The following is a 27955-nucleotide window of genomic DNA, read 5'->3' on the forward strand; positions in this document are numbered from 1 at the left end:
CAGCTCTTGTAATCCTTCCTCAAAATCTAACAACAAGAGGTCCGTTCTCAGTTTACTGGTTTGACACTAGCTTTTACTTCTGTATTGGACGTGCTCTAGCTGTGTCTCTGGAATCATCTATACCCTGTTCCTGGCAGCATGCGTTTCTAAGCTTCAACAGTCTTATCTAGTTTTGGTGGCTGATATATATATATATATATATATATATATATATATATATATATATATATATGTGTGTGTGTGTGTGTGTGTGTATGTGTATATGATGTATATGTATATGTATATGTATATGTATATATATATATGATAATATAATAGATAATATTCATATATATATACACATTTATATTTTGGTGGCTCCTACACACATGAGATAAGGTATAATATTAACATTGATTCCTTGTAACAGCTCACTTATTTAGAATCCACAAATGACAATGCCAAATAGACGCCCTCCGTTTCTTATGAAACTAGTAATGTTGAGGTGTCCCTGTACCTGAACCCATTCCTCTCCCTGCCCATCCAAATGAATCTATGTTTTGTCTGAAGAAAGAACCATGATAAAATATCCAAAACACTCAAGTCTGGCACTGGGAAAACAGCATGGTAGTTTTTACATAACTGATATCTAATGGAAAAACAGAATCGCATTCTACTGTCCATGTTGCCCTTTGCTTTACTGATGTCTTGTAATTTTTTGACAAAATTAGGATTTGGGAGTTTATAATTTGAAGAAGGTACAGAGTATCTACACTGTGATATTCATTCTATAGCTGTGTCACCTTTCTTGCCAAAATCGTTGCAAAAATATTGAAAAGGAAAACAGAATTTTTGAGTACACATTCAGGAATATTATAAAGTCACCTACAAGGAATGTACAATAAGAAAATGTAATAGAATATTCATTCCATTAAAGGTCTATAGGGAAAATACAGACCCTTGGGAAACAGAGAAAAACAAGAAAATTGTACTGTACATCACAGGAATGGACCTGAGAATAAAATTATTATCCAGAATAATCTCCTCCACTCCATGTTCCTAGATCTTTTGTACCCATACCGAGCCCATATCTTTCTCCATTCAGAGCATGTATCCAATAATGAAACAAAGAGAATTCTCTAGCTTTAGAGAGATGTAGTATGTAAAAGTTTCTACTGTGTCACAGGAGACACTCCTGTAAAGTGTACCCTCAGATCTGGTCAATGTAAGAAAGCTCTACAGCAGGTAAGCCATTGGAATTCTCAGTGATATCACCATTAGACCCTCCCTGAAAAATCTCTTGTATCCTGCAGAGACCTAGCTTCTTTTCTGGTGTCACAAGTGTTGCCATGACTGCAATTGAATTGCAGATATTCCTTCAGTACCTCTAGGGTTTACTAATTGGCTCCTAATTCAGAGTAAAGAGCCATTTGGGATGGAGGACAAAGAGGAAGATATCAGAGATGGGGAGATGGAAGTTGCCCTTCTGACTTTGTATAAAAAAAGGAAGAAATATGTGGTCTATGGGAAAGCTTGGTGAGTCTTGCGTTGGGGTTGAGAGGATTCAGGTTGAGAGGTTGAGGTTGGTCTGAGTCTTCCACATATGGGTATCAAGAGTTGGGAGCCTCTCAGAAGCATTTGGACTTCCCTGCTTGTTATGGTTCCTGGACGTCAGAGAGCTTGTATCATTAATTTCTTACAAAATCAAAGGTTTAGGAAGGGCATACTTGTTTACCTGAGAGCTTATGACTCTTATTCTTTTTTCACAGAAGAAAAAGTTTCTAAGGAAGAAGGGAAAGACAGGTATTCTGTCCTCAGCTCAGAGTAAACTCCTCCATGATTTGGATTCATTTAGTGCAGTTTGTGTCTGACCGTGTTATCTGGAATAGAGAAGTGATCCTAGTAGACACCTCATCGTCTCAGTCTTTTCACTAGTATTACTCTGACTACCATTCCCTGTCAGTGACTTTTTAGATTTCTGAGTCAATAGGTGTGATTAGTTGGTCATGCTCTTTAATTTCTTTCATATTTTTTTATTTTTACCATATTTTATTCCTTATTATTAATTGGATATTTCTATATTTATATCCAAATGTTATTTCCTTTCCCAATTTCCTTCCCATAAGATCCCTAACCATGCTCCTGATCTTGTTCTATTATGCCCCTTACTGCCCCTTTATGTTTCATTGAACTGTGAGTCTAACCCAGGGAGAAGAAATGGGTTGTCCTTCCGTTGATGCTTAAGAAGGACATACTCTGCCAGATATGCAGTTCCAACCATAGTTCTGTCCGTGTACCTACCTTGAATATTGGTTTAGTACAAAAAGCACTGATTCATTTGCATTGTTGTTCATATGCGGTTAAAGACCCTTCACCTCTTGTAATACTTTCTCAAAATCTACCAACAAGAGGTCCAATTTAAGTTCACTGGTTTGCCACTAGCACTCACTTCTGTATTTGACGTGCGTGTCTCTAAGGAAAGATCTATATCTGGTTCCTGGCAGAATGGACTTCTTAGCTTCATCAATGTTATCTAGTTTGGGTGACAAAGACTATATATATATATATATATATATATATATATATATATATATATATATATATATATATGGCTTTGATGGCTTCTGCAGAGATGAAGTAAGGTGGGATTTTAACATGGATACTGCGCAACTAGGTCAAGAATGCAGAATCCACAAATGAAAGTGCCAAATAGACTCCCTCCTGTTCTTATGAAGCTACTGAAGTTCAGGGTTCCCTGGACTTCAGTAATTCCTCTCCCTGCTCATCCTCCTGAATCTTTAGATTGGCCTGAAGAAAGAATCATGGTAAGGCATCCAAAACCCTCAAATCTGTCACTGGGACACTGGACGTTTCATACTGTAGTACTGATATCAAAAAGTCTAGAGAAACAAATTCGATACTTCATGTGGTCCTTTGTTTTACTGATGTCTTAAAATTTTTGAAAAAAATAAGGATTTGGGAGTTTATTATTTAAAGTAGGTACACAATATTCACACTGTTATACTCACTCTGTACCTGGGCCCCTTTTTTGCCATAATCATTGCAAAAATTGAATTGGAAAACAAATTTTGAGTACACGTTCAGGAATATATATAATGTCCCCTCTCAAGGAATGTAGAAAAAAATAATACAATATTTCATCAATTGAAGGTCTGTAGGGAAAATACTTGCCTTTGAGAAACAGAGAAAACCTAGGTAATTGAAGTGTATGTCACAGGAATGGACCTGGGAATAAAATTATTATCCACTATTATCTCCTCCACTGCATGTTCCTAGACCTTTTCTACCCATGCCAAGCACCTAATTTTCTCCATTCAGAGCAAGTAACCACTAATGAAGCAAAAAGAAGTATCTAGCTGTAGAGAGATGTAGTACATAAAGGTTTCCACTCTGTCACAGGAGACACTCCTGGAAAAGGCACTCTCGAATCTGTTCAATGTAAGGAGGTTTTTTAGCAGGTAGGCCAGGGCAGTTCTCAGTGACATCATCATTAGGCCTGCCTGAAAAATCTCTTGTAACCTGGAGGGCCCTACCTTCATCTGTGATGTCACAAGTGTTGTCCTGACTGCAACTGCCTTTCAGATATTGCTTCAGTACCTCTAGAGTTTAATAATTGGCCTCTAATTCAGAGTAAACAGGCATTTGAGAGTGAGAAGAAAGAGGGTAAATAGAACATTGATGGGGAGAAAGAAGTTGGCCTTCTGTATTTGTTCAAAAAAAGAAGAAATACTTGGTACATTGGAAAGGTCAGTGAGCCCTGGTTAGGGGTTGAGTAGGTTTGCTGAAGAGATATCCTTTATCTGAGCCTTCAACATATGGGGATCAGGAACTGAAAGCCGCCCACAATCATCTGGACATCCCTGCTTGTTATGATTCCTTGAAATCAGAGTGTTTATATCATTAATTTCTTTATTCCAAAAGTCAGATGTTGGAAAGGGCCTAGTTGTTTCCTGAGAGCTCATGGCTTTTATAATTTTTCCAAGAAGAGAAAGGTCCTAAGGAGGAAAGGAAAGACAAGTATTGTGTCCTCAGCTCAGAGTACACTCCTCCTTGCTTTGGACTCCTATAGTGCAGATTGGGTCTGACACTGATATCTAGTAGAGAGAAGACCTTCTATTTGAGACTTCATCATCTCAGTCTTTCCACTAGTATTACTCTGACTACCATTCCCTGACAGTTACCCTTTAGATTTGTGAGTCAATAGGTGTGATTAGCTGGCTCTTACCTTTTCTTTTTCTCTCTCATTCTTTTTTTTTTTTACTTTTTAGCAATTTTTATTACTTTTTCTAATGGATATTTTTATATTTACATTTCAAATGTTATTTCCTTTCCCAGGTTCCTGTTCATGAGATCCCTAAACAGTCCCACTAACCTTCTTGTATAACCCCTTACTGCACATTGACATTCCCTCGAACTGGGAGGCAAACCTAGGTAGGAGCAAGGGCTTCTCTTTCCACTGGGGGCCAAAAAGGCCATCCTCTGCTACCTATGCAGTTGTAGTCATAGATCTGTCCATACACAGTCGTTGAATATTGGTTTAGTACGAGAAAGCTCTGGTTAGGTGAATTGTCGTTCTTATGGGGTTGACAGCCCATTCAGCACTTGTAATCATTTCTCAACATCTACATTTCAGTTCTCTGGTTTGCACTAGCGTTCACTTCTGTATTTGACATGCTCTAGCTGTGTCTCTCATGAAAGATCTATATCCAGTTCCTGGCAACATGCTCTTCTTAGCTACAACAATCCTATCTAGTTTTGGTGCCTGGTATAACAATATCAATATATATATATATATATATATATATATATATATATATATATATATATACCTTTGGTGGCTCCTACTATTATGAATTTCGATGGAATATTTACATTGATTCTGTATAACTAGGACAAGAATATAGGATCCACATATGACAATGCCAAATAGACTCCCTCCTGTTCTTATAACCTATTGAAGTTGAGGTTTCACTGGGCATCAAGCCATTCTTCTTGCTGCATATCACCCAGAATCTGATGTTTGGCTTGAACAAGAATCATGGAAAAACAACTAAAACCCTCAAGTCTTGCCCTGGGACCACAGGAATGTCGATATTAGAGAACTGATATCTAATAGAACTACAGAACCACATAACATAGTCCATGTTGTCCTTTGCTTAACTGATGTCTGGTAATTTATGGATAAAATAAGAATTTGGGAGTTTATCATTTGAAGGAGGTACACAATATTTACACTGTTATATTCACTCTAAAGCTGGGCCCCGTTTGTAGCCAAATTCATTGCAAAAAATGGAATTGGATACATGAAATTTTTGAGTACACATGCAGGAACATATATAATGTTCTCTGTCAATGAATTTGCAATCAGAAAATATAGCACAATATTCACTCAATTAAGGTCTGTAGGGAAAATACCTGCACCTGGGAAACAGAAAAGTTAGGGATTTGAAATTTCTGTCACAGGATTGGACCTGGGAATAAAATTAATCTCCAGAATAATCTCCTTCTCTCTTTGTTCCTAGGTCTTATCTACCCATGCCAAGGCCCTGACTAACTTTCTCCATTCTGAGCATGCAACCAATAAAAAAGCAGAAGTCTCTAGCTTTAGAGAGATGTAGAATGTAAAGGTTTCTAATGTATCCCAGGAGACACTCCCGGAAAGAGCACCCTTGAATCTGGTCAATGTAAAGAAATCTGTTCAGCTGGTATTCCATGGCAGTTCTCAGTGACATCATCAGTAGGTCCTGCCTGAAAAAGCTCTTGTATCCTGGAGAGCCCTAACTTCTTCTCTGACATCACAAGTGTCTTCTTGACAGCAACTGAATCTCGGATATTCCCTCTGTTTATCTATGTTTTACTAATTGGCCTCTAATTCAGAGTAAACAGCCATTTGGGATGGAGAACAAATAGGTTGAAGAGATCAGAGATGGGGAGAAGGAAGCTGGCCTTCTGCTTGGTATAAAGTAAAAGAAGAAATATGTGGTTCTTGGGAAAACACCCTGGGAAGATGGCTTTAATTCTTTTGTTCTCTAGGTTCAACGAGCTCTTGGAGAAGTTGTTGACCATCCTAAAGACCTTTGGGCAGATGGAAAAGTTTTTAAATACCACTTTTTAGATTTCGATTGTCCTGGGGATTGTATGGCAGATGGTAAATGTTTCCCAGGAAGAGTGCTAGAGACAGATTGATTTTTGGACACTTTAGATAACATGGGATTTTTCTGATATATTGGGCTAATGGCAGAAGGTCTAAATGATTTTTTTTGATGTGGACTTTCCTTCAGACCTTTGGAAACATAAAAAATGTTTTGTATTTTTGAAGTCAAATTTTCACAATGACAAATCATTTTGAGCATTGAGAACACTTTCTGGAGCCCTTGAAAGGGGTGAAGAAATTCCCTGAAACTCTGGGGCAGATGGTGCACGTGCCTTTTGGGTAGAAGGAGGAGTTACTTGAGCATCTTTGGGCGACATGGGATGTCCAGCATTCCCTTGTAAGGATTGGCAACTTTTCACAATTCCTTCGTCATTTTTGGAAAATTCCAAGGCCCTTTCGACAGATGGAGAAGGTGTGGGACTCAGGTGAGGAGCAGTTTTAGCTTTTGGTGTCTCTTTGGCAGCAGAAGATGGCACAAGATCCCTTTTGGCAGAAGGGGGAAGGTTGAAACTGTCTTCCTTAGAGGAGAAATTTCTCAAGACTCCATTAGAAGGATCAAATCTTAAAAATTTGTTGGTTCAAACAGGATGCCTGTGGTCAACTTTGGTAGAGGGGGAATGTCAACTCTTTCTCCACAGAGTGGACATGTGAAATAAATCTCCTTGGGTAGATGGGGATAGTTGTAAAGCATGCAGTTCAGATGAAGTAGGCCCTAAGACATCTTTCTCAGATGAGGAAGGTCTTAATGTACCCTGTATATGTGTAGAAATCCTGACTGACATCAGAATGGGGGTTAGGTATTAGAGCTACCTCTGGAGATGTGACCTCTCCTAGGGCATCATGGACATATGTGAGAGGTCTGAGAGCCTCATGAGGAGATAAGGATTATTCTAGATTTCATTGTGTAATTGAGGAAGTTCCAAGAAAAATTTCTTCTCCTGGAGAAGAGGAAACAGACTTTCGTATAGAAGTGTCAGGTTCCCTAGCCTGATTGATAGGCAAAACAGGTTCCAAAGCCCTTTCAGAAGATAAGGTAAAATCCAAAGCCTTTGACGTATATGGCAGATGTTCTGGGTCTGCTTGTGGGTGTAAAGAAGGACTGGAAACCATTTGTGTATATTTGGAAGAGTGTGTAGCTTCTTCTGTAGTTGGGGAAGATGGCTGATCTTGAGGAGATAAGGAAGTTCCTATAGCCTCCTGTGAAGTTTGCAGAGGTCATATGCATTCTTTTGCACAAATGGAATCGACAGAATACCTATCCTTACCTGTAGAGTATGCTACAGACACTGGTGTTTGCGTATCATGTTCCCCCACTCCTCGTTCACATGTGGTTGGATCCATAACCTTCTCTACAGATGGAATATGTCTTAGAACATATTTTGTACATGTGTCACACCCACAAGCCATTTCTAAATATGTTACTGTGGGTAGAACTCCTTTTGTAGGTGTTTCTTGTCCAACAGTCTCTTTATGAGATAGAGTCCTACTCAGAAAATATTGCTCAGTTTTGGGAAATTCTAGCATATGTAGAAATTCTAGTATATGTGGAAAATTTTGGAGCCTCTCCTTTCAGGACAGAATGACCTAGAGTCCCCTGAGGAGGAAGGGGATATTTTATCTTCTCTTCATATTGTATAAATATGGAGTCTGCATGGCTCTTTGACTGTGTGTTGTGACAAACTTGGCTCTTTTGGGCCTGATGACGTGTCAGGAGGGACCTTTTTGGTGGTAGAGGATATTTGAATAATTTCTGTTGTATAGGGACAAAGGAAGCACTGGGCTACATGGTCAGGTTGGAAGATCACATTTTTTATGTGCACAAGGCACAAGAGTTCCATGGGTAGACTCAGAATTTTCTGCCACATCTTGCATGGGTGTGGAACTCTGAAGAGTGCCTTCTGATACTGTCAATGGTCCTTGATCTAATGGTGTACATGCAGAAAGTTTTTTCTCTGCTTGGGCTGGTATGTGTGTTATGAGGTTCACTTGGGGAAGTGTGACTGCACTTTGTCTCCCTTGGACAATAAGAGATGATTTAAGCCCATTACTTAATAGTGGAGGACTTTGAAGGTCCTCTTTATTTAATAGGGAAGTTCTGAAATCCCCTTTGTCAGCAGAATCAGGTTTCAAACTCACTTTACCTGAAGCAGATTGCATCAGGTACTTTGGTGGACATGGGGGAGATCTTTGACTGTCTTTGTGAGTGCACATACCTCTCTGCCCTGCTTTGACAGCTGTCAACGGTATTAAAGTCTCCTGTGGAGAGGTGTCAGGACTTAATCCATTTGTGGAATATGAGAAATCAAAGAGATTATCTTTAAGAGAAGTTTTGCAGCCCTATTTGTCTGATGGGGCCTGTTGTACCTCCCCTTAATGAGAGGGGTCTACTCCAACACACTTTGGAGGAGATTTGGAAAGATTGGAGACCTGTAGGATAGGGAATGAACATTTGTAACTCCTTTGGAAACTCTGTGGGACAGAGAGCTGATCACCCAGAAGAGCAGGCAATACTGTGACCTCAGGGAAGGAGAGATTACCACTTCTGTCCACCTTAGGCCACATCCCTAGCCCAAGAGGAAACTGCATATTGCCTCTGGACATATGAATATAGGAGCAGTCAAGCTGCAGGAGCCCTGCAGTCCAAAGTACACCTGGATCTGAACTGGTCCAAACAGTATTCTACATCAAAATCCCATGTGGGGTGGGGACGTCTCAGACCCTAAGAGGGGCAGAAACCCCTGAGAACTCTACTCATATTCCTAACTCGGGAAAAAACACCTAGCTTCATCTGGGCCTCATGTGCATAGGGACCTAGGAGCAGTAGGGCCAGGACATTTCTGGTTGCAGCCGTCATGGAAAGCTGAAAGTCAGCCCAACAAGAGAGTTCAGGCCTGAGACCAGAGGTGAGTCCAACTTTTCTGCTCTAACTGACCTGACTGGTGGACTTGGGACATACAAAGTCAGAACTCCTCTGGGACCAGGCACTTCCAGTTTCTAGCTGGCTCCTGAACCTGATCCCGGCCCAGGGTTCCCTGCTTCTAGATGCTGTGGGAGAGCTGACCACCCAGGAGTGTGGGCAGTACTGGGCCTACACAGAACAGAGACTGCCACTTGTGCCCACCAATACCCACATCTCTGGCCCAAGATAAAATAGCATAGTGCCTCTGAACACAGGAATACAGGAGGAGTAAAACTGCAGGAGCACCATGTTCCAGACTGTGCCTGGATCTGAACAGAACTGGTCAAATAACTCCCTGCACAAAAATCCTGAGTGTGGGGTACTAGACCTTCAGGGGAGCAGACACTCCTGGGAAACAAGAGGAGACCATTCTCTGCCTAGATTCCTGACTCAAGAGGAAAACACCTTGGGCCTTCTGTGCCTCCTCTCCCCACAGAAGTACCTAGGAGAAGTATGGGAAGTTCCTTCTGGTTCCTGCCCACAGGGACATCTCAAAGCCAGTGGACAGGAGCAAATGCATGCATGAGAGCAGAATACTCTGTTCCCCTAACTGGGAGAAAAAAAAAGGAAAACAGGCCTAAAGCAGTCCTGACACATGAGGCTAGAGGATGGTCCAGCCACTGTCTGAAAGAGCAAGACAAGCTAAATCCAGAGACAACCTGATAGCTAGAGGCAAGCACAGGAATGAAAACAACAGAAATCAAGACTACTTGGGCTCATCAGAGCCGAAATCTCCCACCAAAGCAAACACTGGATATTTAAAGATATAAGGAAAGCAAGATCTAGATTTAAATTCACATTTTATCATGACGATGGGGGATGTTAAGAAGGTCATAAATAACTCCCTTAAGAAAATACAGGACAACAGAAAATACAGAGGCAAAAAAGTAGAATCCATGAAAGAGGGAACTCAAATCTACCTTAATGTACTACTGGAAAAAGAGCAAAACAGGAGAAGGAAATAAACAAAACCATCCAGGAGTTAAAAATGGAAATAGAAACAATAAAGAAAGCACAAGGAAGACAACCCTGGAAATGGAAAACATAGGAAAGAAACAAGGAGTCACTGATGTGAGAATCACCACCAGGATAAAAGCGATAGAAGACATAATCTAAGGAGCAGAAAATTCCATAGAAATCATTGACACAACTGTCACAGATAATGTGAAACGAAAAGCACCTAGCAAAAATCATACAGGATATCCAGGACACAATGTGAAGATGAAAGCTAAGGATAACAGGTATAGAAGAGAGTGAAGACTGGCAACATCAAGGGACAGTAATTTCTTCAATAAAATTATAGAATAAAACTTCCATAATCTAAAGAAAGAGATGCCCATAAACATACACAAAGCCTACTGAAGTGCATATATACTGGACCAGAAAAGGAAACCCTATCATCACATAATAGTCAAAACACAAAATGTGAAAAACAAATTAAAAATATTAAAAGCAGTAAGGGAAAAGATCAAATAACATATAAAGACAAACCTATCAGAATTACACCAGAATTTTCACCAGAGACTATGAAAGCCAGAAGATCCTGGACAGATGTCATACAGACACTAAGAGAACAAAACAGCAAGCCCAGGATACTGTATCCAGCAAAACTCTCAATTAACATAGATGAAGAAACCAAGATATTCCATGACAAAACCAAATTTACACAATATCTTTCTACATATCCATTCCTACAAAGGACACTAACAGGGAAACACCAACACAAGGAGTCAAGTAAAATAATAGATAAAGCAAGAAATCAATCTTTTCACAACAACGAGGAGAGGCACACAAACATAAACTAACCTCCAATTATGAAAATAACATAAAGTGACCATCACTACTCCTTAATATCTCTCAACAATAATGGAATCTATTCACCACTAAAACGCCACAGATGGGCACACTGGATATGTAATGAGGACACAGCATTTTGCAGTACAGCAAACACACCTCAGTGAAAAAGACGGACACTACCCCAGAGTAAAAGGCTGGAAAACAACTTTCCAAGCAAACTTTCTAAAGAAGCAAGCTGGAGTAGCCATTCAAATATCATATAAAATCGACTTTCAACCAAAAGTCATCAAAATGCATAAGGAAGTACACTTCATATTCATCAAAGGAAAAATCCACTAAGTTGAAATCGAAATCATAAATATCTATGCTCCAAATACAAGGGCACCTACATACATAAAAGAAACCTAACTAAAGAACACAGAACATATTGCACGGCAAACAATAATAGTAGGAGATTTCAACACCCTACTCTCATTAGTAGACAGATCACACAAACTGAAATTAAACATAGACATAGAAAGACTAACAGTAGGTATAAACCAAATGGAGTTAACATGTTTTAGAACATTCTATCATACAAAAAAAGGATATAACTTCTTCTCACCACTTCATGACACTTTCTCCGAATCTGATCATATAATCAGTCAAATTCCAGGCTTCAAAGGATACACAAAGATAGAAAAAAACTCCAATGCATCTTATCAGACCACCATGGGCTAAGGCTGTTCTTCAATAACAATTAGGAAAGAACACCCACATATATATATATATATATATATATATATATATGGAAGTTGAACAATGCTGTACTCAATGATAACTTGGTCAAGAATGAAATGAAAGACATGAAAGAAATTAAAGACTTCTTATAATTTAATGAAAATGAAGGTACAATATACACACACTTTTGGGACACAATGAAAGCTGTGCTAAAAGGAAAACTCATAGCTCTGAGTGCCTGCATAAAGAAACAGAAGAGATCAGACATCAGCAACTTGACAGCACACCTAAAAGTTCTAGAACATTTAGAAGCAAATATGTGCAGGAGTCATAGAAGGCAGGAAATAATTAAACTCAGATCTAAAATCAACCAAGTAGAAAAAGGAGACTATACAAAGAATGAACAGAACCAAAAGCTGGATCTTTGAGAAAATCAACAGGATACAGTAATCCACAGCCAGTCTAATGAGAGGGCAAACAGAGTTTGTCCAAATTAACAAAATCAGAAATGAAAAGGTAGACATAACAGCAAAATAAGAGCAAACTAAAAAAGTAATCAGATCGTCCTAAAAAAGCCTATATTTAACAAAACCTGAAAATCTGGAGAAAAAGGACAAATTTCTACACTAATGCCAAGTACCAAAGCTAAATAAAAGCAATCATTAAAAGCCTCCCAAACAAAAAGAGTCAAGGATCAGATGGATTTATTGCAGAAATCTATCCAAAATTCATAGAATATTTCATACCAATACTGTCCAAACTGTTCCACAAAATTGAAACAGGAGGAGCAGTATCGATTTCCTTTTATGAAGCCACAATTACTCATACCTAAACCACACAAAGACCCAACAAAAAAAGAAAACTTCAGATAAATTTCCCTTATGAATATCGATGTAAAAATACTGGATAAAAGTTTTGCAAAATGAGTCAAAGAACACATCAAAACAATCATCCATCCTGATCAAGTATGTTTTATCCCAGGCATGCAGGGATGGTTTTGTATATGGAAACCATCAATGTAATCCATTATATAATCACACTCAAAGATAAAAACCCAATGATCCTTTTATTTCAATACTGAGAAACCATTTGACAAAATTTGACAAAATTCAACACCCCTTCATGATAAAAGACCTGGAAAGAATAGGAAGTTAAGGACCTTTCCTAAACATATACAGCAAACCAGTAGTTAACATTAAACTAAATGGAGAGAAACATGAAGCAATCCCACTAAAATCAGGGACATGAAAAAGCTGCTCACTCTCTAACAATTTATTCAATATAGTTTTAGACGTCTTAGTCAGAGGAAGCAGACAACAAAAGGAGGTCAAAGGGATATAGATTGGAAAGGAAGAAGTCAAAATAGCACTGTTTGTAGATGATATGATAGTATACTTAGTGACCTCAAAAGTACCACAAGAGAATTACTAAGCCTGATAAACAATTTCAGCAAAGTGGCTGTGTATAAAAATAACTCTGCACACAAGCTAAACAAGCAGAGAAAGAAACTAGGGATATGACACCCATCACAATATCCCCAAATAATATAAAATATCTCAGGGTTTCTTTATCCATGCAAGTAAAATATCTGTATAAGAAGAAACTCAAATCTCTGAAGTAACTGAAGAAGATTCCAGAAGATGGAAATATCTCCCATGCTCATGGACTGGCAGCATTAATATAGGAAAAATGGCCATTATACCAAAAGCGATATACAGTTCATTCCAAACCCCATCAACATTCCAGTCCAATTCTTCATAGAGTTAGACAGAACAAGTCATAAATTCATCTGGAATAACAAAAAACACAGAATAGCTAAAACTGTCCTCAACAATAGAAGGACTTCCTTGGGAATCACTATCCCTGAACTCAAGCATTATTACAGAGCAACAGTGACAAAAACTGCAAGGTTATGAGACAGAGGCAGGCAAATAAACCAGTGGAATAGAATTGAAGACCCAGAAATGAACCCATACACCATGGGCACTTAATTTTTGAGGAAGGAGCCAAAACCATACAATGGAAAAAAAGATAGCATTTTAAGCAAATGGTGTTGATTCAACTGGGGATCAGCATGTGGAAGAAGGCAATTAATCCATGCTTACTGACTTGTAGAAAGCTTAAGTCCAACTGGATCAAGGACCTCCCCTTCAACCCAGATACACTCAAACTAATAAAAGAAAAAGTGGGGAAACATCTCGAACACATGGGCACTGGAGAAAATTTCCTCAACAAAACACCAAAGGCTCATGTTCTAAGATCAAGAATCAACAAATGTCATAAAACTGGCAAACTTCTGTAAGGCAAAGGACATTGCTGATAGGACAAAATGGCAGGTTGAAAAATGATCTTTACCAATCCTACAACAGATAGAGGGCTTAAATCCAAAATGTACAAGGAACCCATGAAGTTAGACTGCAGGAGACAATAACCTTATTGAAAAATGGGGTTCAGAGCAAAACATAGAATTCCCAGCTGAAGAATATCGAATGGCAGAGAAATACCTAAAGAAATATTCAGCATCTATATTCATAAGGGAAATGCAAATCAAAACAACCCTGAGAATTCTACTCACACCAGACAGAATGGCTAAGATCAAAAACTCAGGGGACAGCAAATGCTGGCGAGGATGTGGAGAAAGAGGAACACTCCTCCATTGTTGGTGGGATTGCAGACTGGTACAACCGTTCTGGAAATCAGTCTGGAGGTTCCTCAGAAAATTGGACATTGAGTTATCTGAAAACCCACCTACACCTCTCTTGGGCATAAACCCAAAAGATGCCCCAACATATAACAAAGACACATGCTCCACTATGTTCATAGCAGCCTTATTTATAATAGCCAGAAGCTGGATAGAACCAAGATGCTCTACAAAAGAGGAAAAGATACAGGAAATATGTCACATCTACACAAGGGAGTGTCATTAAGAGATACCAAGTTAATAATGATGGAGAAAAGAAAACTTTACTGGCTCTTTATCTGACACATGGATCATATCTATACGATACACAATATCTTATTCTTCAGAAATAAAGTAATGCAATTAAATATGCTATATATTTGAATAAATGCTTAAATAATGGCACAGTAATTATTAAAAATTTCATGAAAAAAAACTAAACCCACAAATTGTTGGTGAAGTACAAATACAAATGAAAGTGTTTGTATAGTTTTGCTGGAACAAAGAACCCTGGTATATGTTTGTTGGGTCTAAAATTTAATATAACTTTTAAAGAAATTAATATAAAACTGAAATTATGTGTGATTCAATAGTACCACTGAAGGAATATGTACCTGAAGGAATCTGTCTATCCCAGTTATAAATCCATGAATGTCTTTACCTTCTCACTGTTCACTATATCAGTGTTACAAAATTGTAAAAATAAATTATATAGTCACTAGACCTTTATTTAACCATCAAAAGAGCAAAATTATATCATTGGCATGGATATTGATAAAACTAGATATTACTGTGCCAGTTGAAAATTCAGAAGTATGAAGACAATTATGTAAATCTTATGAATGTGGGCAACTGCTGTTTTTTTTTTTACTTTGAAGCCTCTTCTATAGCAGGAAAGTAAGATGTCATATTATAAACACAGTCACAGTTTTCCCATGGCTCACATGGCAATACACAGGATCCTACTATTCCTGTTTTGATAAATGGCCATGTTGTCAAACAGCCTTCCAATTCTTAGTGTTTTTGTCCATACATTACTGCTTTTATGAGCTGCGATCAGAGAAAAGTATAGGTGTACTGGGCAGCAATTACTGTAGATCTGTGTAACAGGTATAAGTGCTTAGACCGTGAGAGGTAGAAAGCTGAGCATGAGGCTAGAGAAACATTGCAGAAAAGGAGAAGGCAGAATGTGAGGAGCGGGAGGATGCAATCGTGACATCTAGACATGACACAATTATTGGACCTATGGACTCACTCCATCCACAGTCGTATGCACAAGTTCTGTACACAATTAAGTCAATGAATTAGGGAAGATCCCAGGAGGCAGTACTCAGTGAACCAATGGATTATAAAGAAAATAAAACAGGAAAATATGAAGAACATGAAACTAGAAATAGAATGTATCCAGAGAGAGTAAACCAAGTTAAGGATCGGTGTGATAAAGGTACATTGTGTACATGTGTGAAGAATAAATAAAAATTCTAAAATAAAAAAGTTCTAAAAATATATTAAGGATTTTTATATCCTATGGAAATCATTTTTTCCCTAAAAGTAGAATAGAGTATCCTAAGTTTTGTAAGTTGCAGAAATGTCAGTGAAAAAACGTAGTTAAATTGGTCCAGTGCATGCTGTCTGCATTATGGAAATATCAAACTGAGGCTCGTTAATCTGTACAGTTAACTTATATCACCAGTTCAAATAAAATAAAATGAAACACTGTGTAATGATCCACCAAAACCAAACTGCACACTAGAGATTTAAATGCAAACCAAAAAATGCCTTGTTCTTAACCTCAATCATTTTACTTTTTGAAACTCTGAATACATATGAATATAAAATTTCTAACCTGATACACAGAATATAATATGGTTTCTCTGTGACTTATATGGTAAGACTTTCATGGTTGCACGTTGCCATCGATTATGTCATTCATTTTTAGAATCCTAGTACAACAAGATCTAAAATCCATGGGCTTTGGTCCTGACAGCCAGGGATTGCACTCTGTAAATGATCACTTTATATTAATTAGCTAAACTCTGAAAGGCAGTTTGCTGCATCACAAAATTAAACTGATTCATTGCTATGGTTATGATAAGAGTTTCTTGTGAGAAGAGATATAAATTTCTCATGACAAAATTTGCTTTCTCTTCTGTTGTTTGGTGGGGTATTGATGAGCTTAAACATCTTCCTTCCCAAACTAGCACTTAAAATAGATTGTTTTTCACTGTCGATCCTAGACACACTAAAGGTAGGAAAAACACTGAAAATAGAATGGGCTTTTTTCTCTGTCCCAAAAGATCGTTTTGAACTTCTTCTTCATCATCTTCACCACCACCACAAACACCACCATCACCACCACCACCACCACCACCACCACCACCACCACCACCACCACCACCATCCACATCAGCATCACCATCATCATCTAATTTACATGATATTGAATTTGGAATTTTGTTACACCAAAGAATGAAATGAGAAGTATTCTGCTTGAAGAAGAGATGTTGATGAACACTAAGCCCTTTACAATCATTATACTGTTTTAAAGACATTGCCACATTTACTTCAGATGACTGATTGAAATGCTAGATCTCTATACATCAGGGTTTGAGAGTCCCGTACTGAGAGAATGGTCTTTTACTGCATACCTTCATTAACAGACTTTGATTTAACCCATCTACCAATGAAGTGAAATTGTCCCAGAAATAAAATAGTGCCTCTCCAGAAACAGCTTTTCCACTTTTTCCACTGATACACATCTATATCTTTTTCTTCATTGTCATATTGATATGGGCTTAGGATAATATATATTCTGATTTATTAATGGTATTTTAGTATTATTTGGGTTAATTTTTAAAATATCAAAGGATCATACCTACTCCATGATTGTATCGCATATAGCTTTTAATTTGATCTTGAAGAATTCATGAAAACTGAAGTATCAAAAATGTATATCTTCCCATTGAAAATTTGTAAGATCCATCATGTGAAACTCCCACTGGACTTCAGTGGACTAATATCTCTGAGAGCATTTAAAGACTTTCTTTCTGCATTATTGCAACTCTACAGAAGCTTCACTCCCATAGTAGCAGTTCCAGATTGGCTGTAAACAAATAATTTTCTGTGCTTTGGAAAGGGTTTAAAATATTTTCATTAACTTTTAATATGAAATTAGTTAGGACTTTGAGAAAAGGGGGTAGACAGGCCCTAGAAAGTATGTTTTTAAAATTCTTTTCTTAAAATTAGACCTTTTCATGCAATATATTTGAATTATGATTTCCCTTCCCTCTATTGCCCCCCTTCTTCTATTCTTCTGCTGTCATCTGTAACTACATTCTTCTGACTCTCACTAGAAAACAAACAGTCACCTAAGGGATAAAAATAAAATGAAAGTTACTGAACTGGAGTAGAACAAAACAAGCAGATAGAAAACAGCCAATACAAGGTACAAGAATCAGGTACAGACACAGAGACCCAGACTTACATTCACACACTCAGGAATTCCATGGAAACATAAAACCAGGAAAATATATACACAAAACATACAGAGTAAAAATTGCTAGAAAAATAAACAAAAAACAAAAGGAAAAAACATTCTGAAGGAAAACTCCTGACCCATTATGAGAGAAGGATACTCCAAAGATGATGTTCATTTCCCTTAGTGCTTTATACGCAGTCTACCCTTAAAATAGTTTAGGTACCCAGTGAGATTCCCTTGGAGAAAAGTAAGTTTTCATTTTCAAATGATTCACCATTGGAGATAACTTCCAGTTTAGAGATTAGGTGATATGCAGGGCTTGGCCTCTTTCAAGCGCTAATTAATAGGTAAGGATATCTGTGAGATGCTGTCCTCTGAGCATGATATAGTTGTGGCACTCAGGAACTCACAATAGTTACATCTATCTGAACAGACCCTATATAATATTGACCCTGACTATTCAATGGAACTAAGCACAGTGCTGGAGAATAGAAAATGATGTAGCCACGGGTGTCTTACCAATTGTTAAGTGTATAGCTTCTTGCCCATGTTCACAGAAGAGGCTCAGTTTAAATCCAGGGGCTCATGAAGCAAAGAGATAAAAGACATACACCTGCTATGGGTATTTGTTCTAAAGATGGTAGGTTGGTTGGGACAGATAGGAGATTGGGAAGGTAGAGGGCTTCCATACATGTGTTGTGCATGTATGGAATTGTCAAAGAATAACTTGCTTTCTTAAAACATCCTAATGTAACCACTAAGAAAGGTTAGGCAGACTTTCTTTCAAATCTGATCTATTTGTTTTTAAAATTGGGTCTCATTGTGTAGCTCAAATTGACCTAGAACTCCCAGTGTTCTCTCTACTGTCTCCCATGCTCTTGTAGCAGGTTTACTCTACATTGACAGAATTATAGAATATGTGTAAGTCTTCTGTTTATGAAGTTTGATTACATAATGAAATATACTGTCATTTGTTTTTCATTTACCGATATATCTTGAATACATGTGCATGGGAGATTTCTTCATGGAACAACATGCATTTAATAAATGGTAGTCTGCTCACTTGTTTAAATAATAACCTAAAGGTGGCATTCAGATTATTTTCATTTTCATTAACTAAAGTTTGCTACAGAAAATCAGCATGGACACTGACTTAGGCACTGTACTCAGTGATAATTATTTACCTTATATTTTGTATATATTACAAAACACGTTGTTGGAATGATGTTAAGTAATGTAATACTTGTATAAATACTGCCAAATTTTATCTCAAAAGAATATAATAAATACATATTGCCATCAATTTTATATGAAAGAACCCATACTATCCAATTCAATATTAAATGATACATATATTTTAAAATGGTATCAGTCTCTGAGTTCTTTCAGTTTTTGAATTAGGGGAAGGATTGACGAAGTTGAAGTAGAGGGCAACCTCTATAGGAAGACCAGCAGTCTCAACTAATCCGGAAGGACGAGATCTCCCAGACACTGAACCACCAACTAGTCAGGATACACAAGGTGATCTGAGGCCCTCACACATGTATAGCAGAGGACTGCCTTGTCTGGCCTAATCCTTGAGAGACTTGAGGCCACAGGGATTATGGTGCCTGGCAGGATCTGGGGAACATCCTCTTGGAGTCAGGGAAGCAAGAGATGGAATGGGATGAGTAACTGTGGGAGGAGAGTGTACAATGGCAGGAATGTAAATAAATAAAATAATTTATAAAATAATTTCACTCATAAATTCAAATGCTAGATTCTTTTTAACATCCACATTGCAATTAAATCGTGAAGTTTAGCATTTTATGGTTACTGAACTATGTAAGCATTAATCCTTAATTTACTCTTCATACTATTTGCGAATTGTCTGCTTACTTACTACATTGCATCAATTATGTTTGCTATGTAGAAGGCTTATTATTCATAATTTATGCAGAAAATACATTCATGAATCTTGTTATTTTAATGATCTGTTATGTGTGAACGTCTATTTATAGATTTGTGTAAATGAACACAGGCACCTGGGAGACCAGAAGATTGATATCCCCTGGAGCTGCTTTTTCAGCTGGTTGCAAGTGGCTTCATGGATGTTGGAAACTGAACGTGTATGCTCTTAAGAACAGTAAGTGCTCTTAACCACTAAGCTAATACTACAGTATTTATTCCATAATAAATTAACCTATTTATAAATTTCTGATGTATTTCAGGGTATCTTTGAACTTGAGATATCTTGCCACATTTTAAGTGCTATGATTACATTCAGGCATTATTTTTTCCAGTTTTCTTTCTTTATCATCGTAAGATGTGTTGGATTAAATATGTTAATATTTTGCAGTAAATCCTTCAAATGTTTGCTATATAACCTTGGGTTAGAGTCTGTTTCTTTCCTCTGCAATGACTATATTAATTTTACAGTTTGCAGTTCTCTCTTTCTTTACACAATCCATCTGATGTGTTTTTCCTTTCAAATAGAATGCAGTAAAAACCTTTTAGTTTTTCTATGAATAGTTAATCTACTAAGAAAATGTGTTGTATTTTCTATTTTAAGGCCAATACATTATTTCTTTAAAATGTTCCTAGAGTTTTGTTTTTTTTTCTTTTTCTTATTATTATTGTTCTCATTAGTCTCATTATTAATATTCTGTGTAAGCTTTTATGTGATGTGGTCATTTAGTGAATATAGAAGTCTTCCAAACATATATGGGTAGGAATCAAATTTAGGTCCTTGGTTTTTCAAGGCATGAAATTTTATCTGCTAAACCACCTCACTGGAACATACTATAACACTTTAAGGTGACATATAGCTCCAGGCTGCTTTTATATATACAATGTTTTCATCATTTGGCTTTTAATAAATATTTTTGATTATTCTAATATATTTTATTTTCCATGTCCACTTGGAAACTCTAGTATGCTTATTTTACTATTTAATTAATAATTTAATCATAATTATTATGCATTTGACACCTAGCTAATATGAAATTATCCTAGATACAATTGAATACATGCAATTAGTTACCTAAAGCATGAAGCTTGGTACATAATATTGTTCATTATTACTATGCATTTGCATAAAAAAGAGAATATTTCATCGTCACAATTCTGATACCAGTTTTACACAGTATGACAGCTACCAACTATCTGTGACTTTTAATCACTTAAAAGGAGTTAGGATTATATTGTTAAATGATATTTCCCCAATATGAGGTAAATAGATTTTATTTTGCTTCAATTAATTAAACGTGCTATAGCAGGAAAATTATAATTTCCTTTTTTTAGTTAAGACTAAATTTAATATTTACATCCTCCTGCCTATCAGAAAGTCAATACTCTAGTACAGGAAGATGTGCCAGGCACAGGTCGAATTTGTACTATAACATGTAATAACAATCATCAGTCTTATCACTTTCAAGTGATTGTTCACATCATGCCTGTAAAACACAATGATCAAAATGGCAGCATAAATATAAAGGCAGTTCAGTGGTATAAATAGCTTGGTGATAGCCAACTGCTCTCTAATTTTTCTTAAGTCCTGTTCAATGAATATGGATGGTACTGGTTATTTAGCCACGTATATAAGGTTATTGAAGCTGTGGTTATGGGGGAGAATGTATAGCCCTTACTTACTTAAGCCAGTACCATACCTAACAACAATCAAAGCCATGTGTCCTTATATACAGAATAATTACAGTCTCTGCAACAAAGATCACAGTAAAAATCCCAGCCATTCAAAATGCAGGATAGAAACTTCAAATCCAGTCTCAATGGCTCTATCTACAAAATGTCAGTTGATTCAAGGCTGAGGAACATTAGAAGAGAGGGTGGGAGAAGAATGTAAGAGACTAAAGTTTACTATGAGATGGTGTGTCAAAGTAACACCAGAAATTACACTTATAACATCTAACTAACATGATTGACTAAACAACAGGTGAGGAAGACAGGGAATGGGGAAGAATGGAAGTTTAGTTTTCTTTCTGATTAAACTCCTTCTTCTTCTACTACTTCTTCTTCTTCTTCTTCTTCTTCTTCTTCTTCTTCTTCTTCTTCTTCTTCTTCTTCTTCTTCTTCTTCTTCTACTTCTACTTCTTCTTCTTCTCTCCCTCTCCCCCTCCTGCTCCCCCTCCTCCCCTCTCTCTTTCTCTCTCTCTTTCTCTCTCTCTCTCTCTCTCTCTCTCTCTCTCTCTCTCTCTCTCTCTCTCTCCTTGTTGGATATTATTTACATTTCGAATGTAATTCCCCTTCCAGTTTTCCAGTCAATAAGCCCCTTAACCTTTCTCCCTACCCTTCTATAACAGTGTTCACATCCCCCACCCACAGCCTCCCCACACCTCCCCACGTTCCCCTACACTGGGGCTCCAACCTTGGCAGAAACAAGAATTTCTCATTTCATTGTTTTCAGCAAGGCAATCCTTTGCTACATATGCAGTTGGAACAATGAGTCAGTCCATGTATATTCTTTCTGTTGTGGTTTGGTCCCTGGAAGCTCTGGTTGGTTGGCATTGTTATTATTTGGTTTCAAATCCCTTCAGCTCTTTCAATCCTTTCTCTAATTCCTCAAACAGGGGTCTATATTTGACATATTCTGGTTGTGTCTCTCAGGAGGGATCAATATCCAGTCATTGTCAGCCTGCACTTCTTAGCTTCATCCATCTTATCTAGTTTTGGTGTCTGTATATGTATGGGCTACATGTGTGTCAGGCTCTGAGTGGCAGGTCCTTCAGTCTTTGTTATAAACTTTGCCTCCTTATCTTCTCCTATTAGTATTTTGGTTCCCGTTTTAAAGAAGGAGTGAAACATCTTCATTTTACTCATCCTTCTTGAGTTTCATGTGGTCTGTGTATTGCATGATGGGTAATTCAAGCTTTTTGGATAATATCTACTTATCAATGAACGCATACCAAGTGTGTTTTACTTTAATAGAGTAACCTCACACAGGATGATATTATCTAGTTCATTCTATTTGACTATGAATTTCATGAAGTCATTGTTTTGATAGCTGAGTAATATTCTGTAGTGTAGATGCACCACATTTTCTGTATCCATTCCTCTGTTGAAGGGCATCTGGGTTCTTTACAGCTTCTGGCTATTTTAAATAAGGCTGCTATGAACATAGCTGAATATATTTCTCTGTTGTATTTTTGACCATCTTTTGGGTATATGCCCAAGAGAGGAATTGCTGAGTCCTCAGGTCATGGAATGTCCAATATTCTGAGGAACCTTCAAAAGTGTTGTACAAGTCTGCAATCCAACCAACAGTGGAGGAGTGTTCCTCTTTATCCACATCCTCGCCAGCATCTGCTGTCACCTGAGATTTATATCTTAGCCATTCTGACTGTTGTGAGGTGGAATCTCAGATTTGTTTTGATTTAAATTTCCCAGATGACTGAGGATGTTGAACATTTATTTAGTTGTTTTTTGGCCATTTGATAACCTTCAGCTGAGAATGTTTTGTAACTCACTGTACCCCATTTTTAATAGGGTTTTTATGCTTTCTAGAGTCTAACTTCTTAAGTTCTTTGTATACTTTGGATATTACCCATTATCAGATATAGAATTGGTAAAAATCTTATCCCAATCTGTTGGTTGCCATTTTGTCCTAATACGGTGTCTTTTGCCTTACAGAAGCTTTGCTGTTTTATGAGATTTTATTTGTCAATTCTTGATCTTAGAGCATAACTTTTGTTCAGGAAATTTTCTCCTGTGCCCTTGTTTTCAAGACTCTTCTCCACCTTTTCTTCAATTAGTTTAAGTGTATCTGGTTTGATTTGTAGGTCCTTGATTCACTTGGACTTAAGCTTTGTGCATGGTCATAAAAATGAGATAATTTGCATTCTTCTACATGCTGACTTCCAGTTGAACCAGCACTAGTTTTGGAAAATGTTATGTTTCTTCCTTTGAATGGTTTTTATCTCCTTCGCCAAGTATCAAATGATAGGTGTGTGGGTTTATTTCTGGGTCTTCACTTCAATTTCTCTGGTCTATCCATCTGTCTCTTTACCAATACCATGAAGTATTTATCACAATTGTTCTGTAATACTGCTTGAGTTAAGGGGTGATGATTCCCACAGAAGTTCTTTTCTTGTGGAGGATAGTTTTAGCTATCCTGGCTTTTTCTTATTCCAAATAAATTTGCAAATTGATCTTTTCATCTCTATTAAAGAAGTGAGTAGGAATTTTGATGGAGATTGCATTGAATGTGTAAAATTCAATTGAATGGCAAAATGGTCATCTTTACTATATTAATCCTGTCAATCCATGAGCATGGAACCTCTTTCTATCTTCTGAGATCGTCCTCAATTTCTTTCTTCAGGTACTTGATCTTCTTGTCATACAGATCATTCACTTGCATGGTTAAACTCACACCAAGATATTTTATATTATTTGAGACTATTGTGAACTGTATGATTTCATTATTTTCTTTGTCAGCCTGTTTATCCATTGAGGAGACGAAGGCTACTTCTATCTTGGAGTTATTTTTATACCCTGACACTTTGCTGAAGTTCTTTATCAGGTTAAGAAGTTCTCTGGTGGAACTTTTGGGTTCACTTATGTGTATATTATCATATCATCGGCAAATAATGATATTTTGATATCTTCCTTTCCAATTTGAATCCCTTCGATGCCCTTTTGCTGTCTTGTTTCTCTGGCTATGACATGGAGTCCTGTTTTGAATAAGTAGGGAGAGAGTTGGGCATCCTTGTCTAGTTCCTGATTTTAGTGGAATTGCTTCAAGTTTCTTTCCATTTAGTTTGATGTTACCTACAGGTTTGCTGTATATTTCTTACACTATGGTATGATAGGAGCCTTCAATTCGTGATTTTTCCAGGACTTTTATCCACAAGGTTTGTTGAATTCTGTCAAATGCTTTCTCACCATCTAATGAAATGAGCATGTGCTCCTTATCTTTGAGTTTGTTTACATGAGGGATTACATTTCTGAATTTTACTATATTAAACCATCCTTCCATCCCTGGGTTCAAGTATCCTTGATCATGATGTATGATTTTTTTGATGTGTTCTTAGATTCGGTTTGCAAGAATTTTATTGAGTATGTTTTCATCAATATTCATAAGGGAAATTGTTCTGAAGTTCTCTTTCTGTGATGAGTCTTTCTTTTGGTTAGGTATAAGAGTAATTGTGGATTCATATACGGAAATCGGTAGTCCTCCATCTGTTTCAATTCTGTGGAACAGTTTGGACAATATTAGTATGAGGTCTTCTAAGAAGGTCTGATAGAATTCTGCACTGAGTCCATCTCGACCTGGGCTCTGTTTGTTGGGAGAATTTTAATATCTGTTTCTACTTCTTTAGGAGTTATGGGGTTGGTTAGATAGTTTATTTCTTCGTGATTTAACGTTGATACCTGGTATCTATCGACGAAATTGTCCATTTCCTCCAGATTTTGCACTTTTGTCGAATATAGGCTTTTATAATAGAATCTGATTGTTTTTTTTTTAATTTCTTCACATTCTGTTGTTATGGCTCCCTTTTCATTTCTGATTTTTTTTATTTGAATACAGTCTCTTTGAACTCTGATTAGTTTGGCTACGGGTTTTTTTATCTCATTGATTTTCTCAGAGAAACAGCTCCTCGTTTTGTTGATTTTTTGTATAGACCTTTTCATTTCTACTTCATTGATTTAGATCTGAGTTTGATACTTTCCTGCTTTCTATCCCCATTGGATTTACTTCTTTTTGTTCCAGAGTTTTTACATGTGCTATCAAGCTCCTGACACATGCTCTCTCCTGTTTCTTTTCTCTAGCACTCAGATCTATAAGTTTTCCTCTTAGCTCTGTTTTCATTGTGTCACATATGTTTGGGTATGTTGTATCTTCAATTTCATTATGTTCTAAGAAGTCTTTAATTTCTTTCTATATTTCTTCCTTGACCAAGTTGTCATGGGGTAAAGCATTTTTAAACTTCCATGTATATGTGGATTTTCTGTCATTATTGTTATTGTTGAAGACTAGTCTTAAAGTGTGGTGATCTGATAGAATGCATGGGATAATTTCTATCTTCCTGTATCTGTTAAGGTCTGTTGAGGGACCAATTATGTGGTCAATTTTGAAGAAAATTCCTTGAGGTTATGAGATGTATATCCTTATTTTTTAGAATGGAATGTTATTTAAATATCTGTTAAATCCATTTGGTTCATAACTTATATAACTTTCTCTACATCTCTGTTTAATTTCTGTTTCCAAGATCTCTCCAGTGATAAAGGTGGGCTGTTGAAATCTCCTACTATTATCATGTGAGGTGCAATGTGTGCTTTTAGTTTTAGTAAGGTTTATTTTATGTAACCTCAGGATTTCTCATGAATCATTTTTATTGCACAAATTCAAATGTAAATATAACATTCTAGTTCTTGAGTTTATATTCTGTAAATTTAACTGGGGAGGCAAGGCCTCACTCTCTAACTAGAGAGCTACCTACACAAATATAGAAACTACTAATGAAAGGGAAGTTGCTTTAAAATTATTTCAAAATAAAAATGTAGTCATTTTCTGTGTTGGCTGTGGGAAGATTATTTATTTGTTTGTTTTTGTTTGTTTGTTTCAATTTAATATGAAAAAATATTTACAGAATATCAAAATAAGTATGAAATGCATCACAATAGAATCCCATGCATTCCAGAATTTTTTTTTCTACAAGAGCAGAGTCCACTGAATGGTAAAGTATGTACAACAGCACTTCTGCTTCATAATAGCCAGAGCTTTAAGTCTACCCTATGTTCTCTACACTTAGATTTTTATAAATTTTGCATGAATGGGTCAGATCTAATCTAATACATCTAATAAGCTATTATACCTACTATGTCCCATGCCCCCATGAGAAAACTATGTATTGTTTTTCTTTGTTTTTTGTTGTTGTTGTTTTGGGGAGCTGTGTTTTTCATTAACCCCAATAGAAAATTAATGTAGTGATTAATTAGTGAATAGGAATGAAAATTATGTATTATGGTGAGAAATTACCCAAAATAGAGTGTACACAAAGGTAAATCTAAAATGTTTGTGGGTAGACATGCACACATGCTCATGACCCACGTAGCTGACAAGCATTCCACACCTGATCAACTTAAGGGAATTGGGAAATTTATTTATTCACACAGAAGAAAACTCAGGGGAATACATTTTTTTTTTTAGCCGTGACCGAATGGTGAAGCAGGATGTAAACAAATACTGTTAACCTTCATTGTTGCTTATACTAACATTTTAATTCATGTACAATCTCTATATGCTACTTCTCTATTGTGTTCTCTGTGTCTCTGTCTCTGCATGAATATATAGGCACACATGTGTATGTGGATTACAAGTGTGTGTGTGTATGTGTGTGTGTGTGTGTGTGTGTGTGTGTGTGTGTGTGTGCATGTGGGTGTGTGTCTTATATGGTATTTATGAACATAGGTAACATGTTTATTTATTTATAATTTGGAAATACTGAAACTCACATTTGATTTGTGAATCAACCATGTGCTGATCTACTAAAATACCTCTGACATTTCATTATATCAAGTGAATAGAGAGAAAGCCTAACAGGCTGGTGATATCTCCTACTCTACTCTTGTCAGGAAAAAGTGGTGTATCTTTTGGCAATAAAACCCAAACTTCAGCAAAGACATATACACTCAACAAAACAGAAAAGGACATCTCATGTGAAGGGAAAAGTTATCAGTCTGGGAGAAAAATGAGTTTGCCACATTCCAATATTTAAGGGATATGAGACTGAACTTCAGAAGATATAATGGGAAGGGGCAGGCAGAATTCCCAAGGAACCAAAGTAAGGTAAACACTGGAGCTTCTAATTACATGGGAGCTCAGAGATTGGTAAGAATGGTAAACATAATGATAAGAACTTTGCAGTCCATTCTCACCCTCCATATAAGGCAACAATGTGAACAAGATGAGAAGTAGTCACCACCACAGTGCTAACAGCTACTTTAGCAGTTACATTGTGAAAAACAGAGTCTAACTATAGACAGAAGAGAAGGATAATATTTGAAAAGAGACAAGGCTGTCCTGGGACTGAACAGTTTTACACGTAAGTAACCAAGCAAGCACACAGCAGGTGCCATATGCAAAAGTGAGCAAAGAGGAATGAATTGTATAGATACTATGTGTATAGAAATACAGGAAATTTGGTGGAATTCTAAGATGTTGAGATGAAA

General features: G+C 36.9%; 1 protein-coding gene across 1 annotated transcript in view; it reads left to right on the forward strand.

Moving 5' to 3' along the window:
* The window catches only part of LOC134484322 (uncharacterized), a 170209-nt gene that overhangs the window by 57900 nt on the left and 84354 nt on the right, over positions 1 to 27955 (forward strand). The window contains exon 4 of the mRNA XM_087601388.1: positions 19789 to 19913. Coding sequence (XP_087457514.1) covers positions 19899 to 19913 — 15 coding nt within the window. The 5' untranslated portion in view covers positions 19789 to 19898. The remainder of the gene's footprint in view (positions 1 to 19788; positions 19914 to 27955) is intronic.

This window comes from Rattus norvegicus, chromosome Y (genome assembly GCF_021556685.1).
Source record: "Rattus norvegicus strain SHRSP/BbbUtx chromosome Y, alternate assembly SHRSP_T2T, whole genome shotgun sequence".
Classification (NCBI taxonomy): Eukaryota; Metazoa; Chordata; class Mammalia; order Rodentia; family Muridae; genus Rattus; species Rattus norvegicus.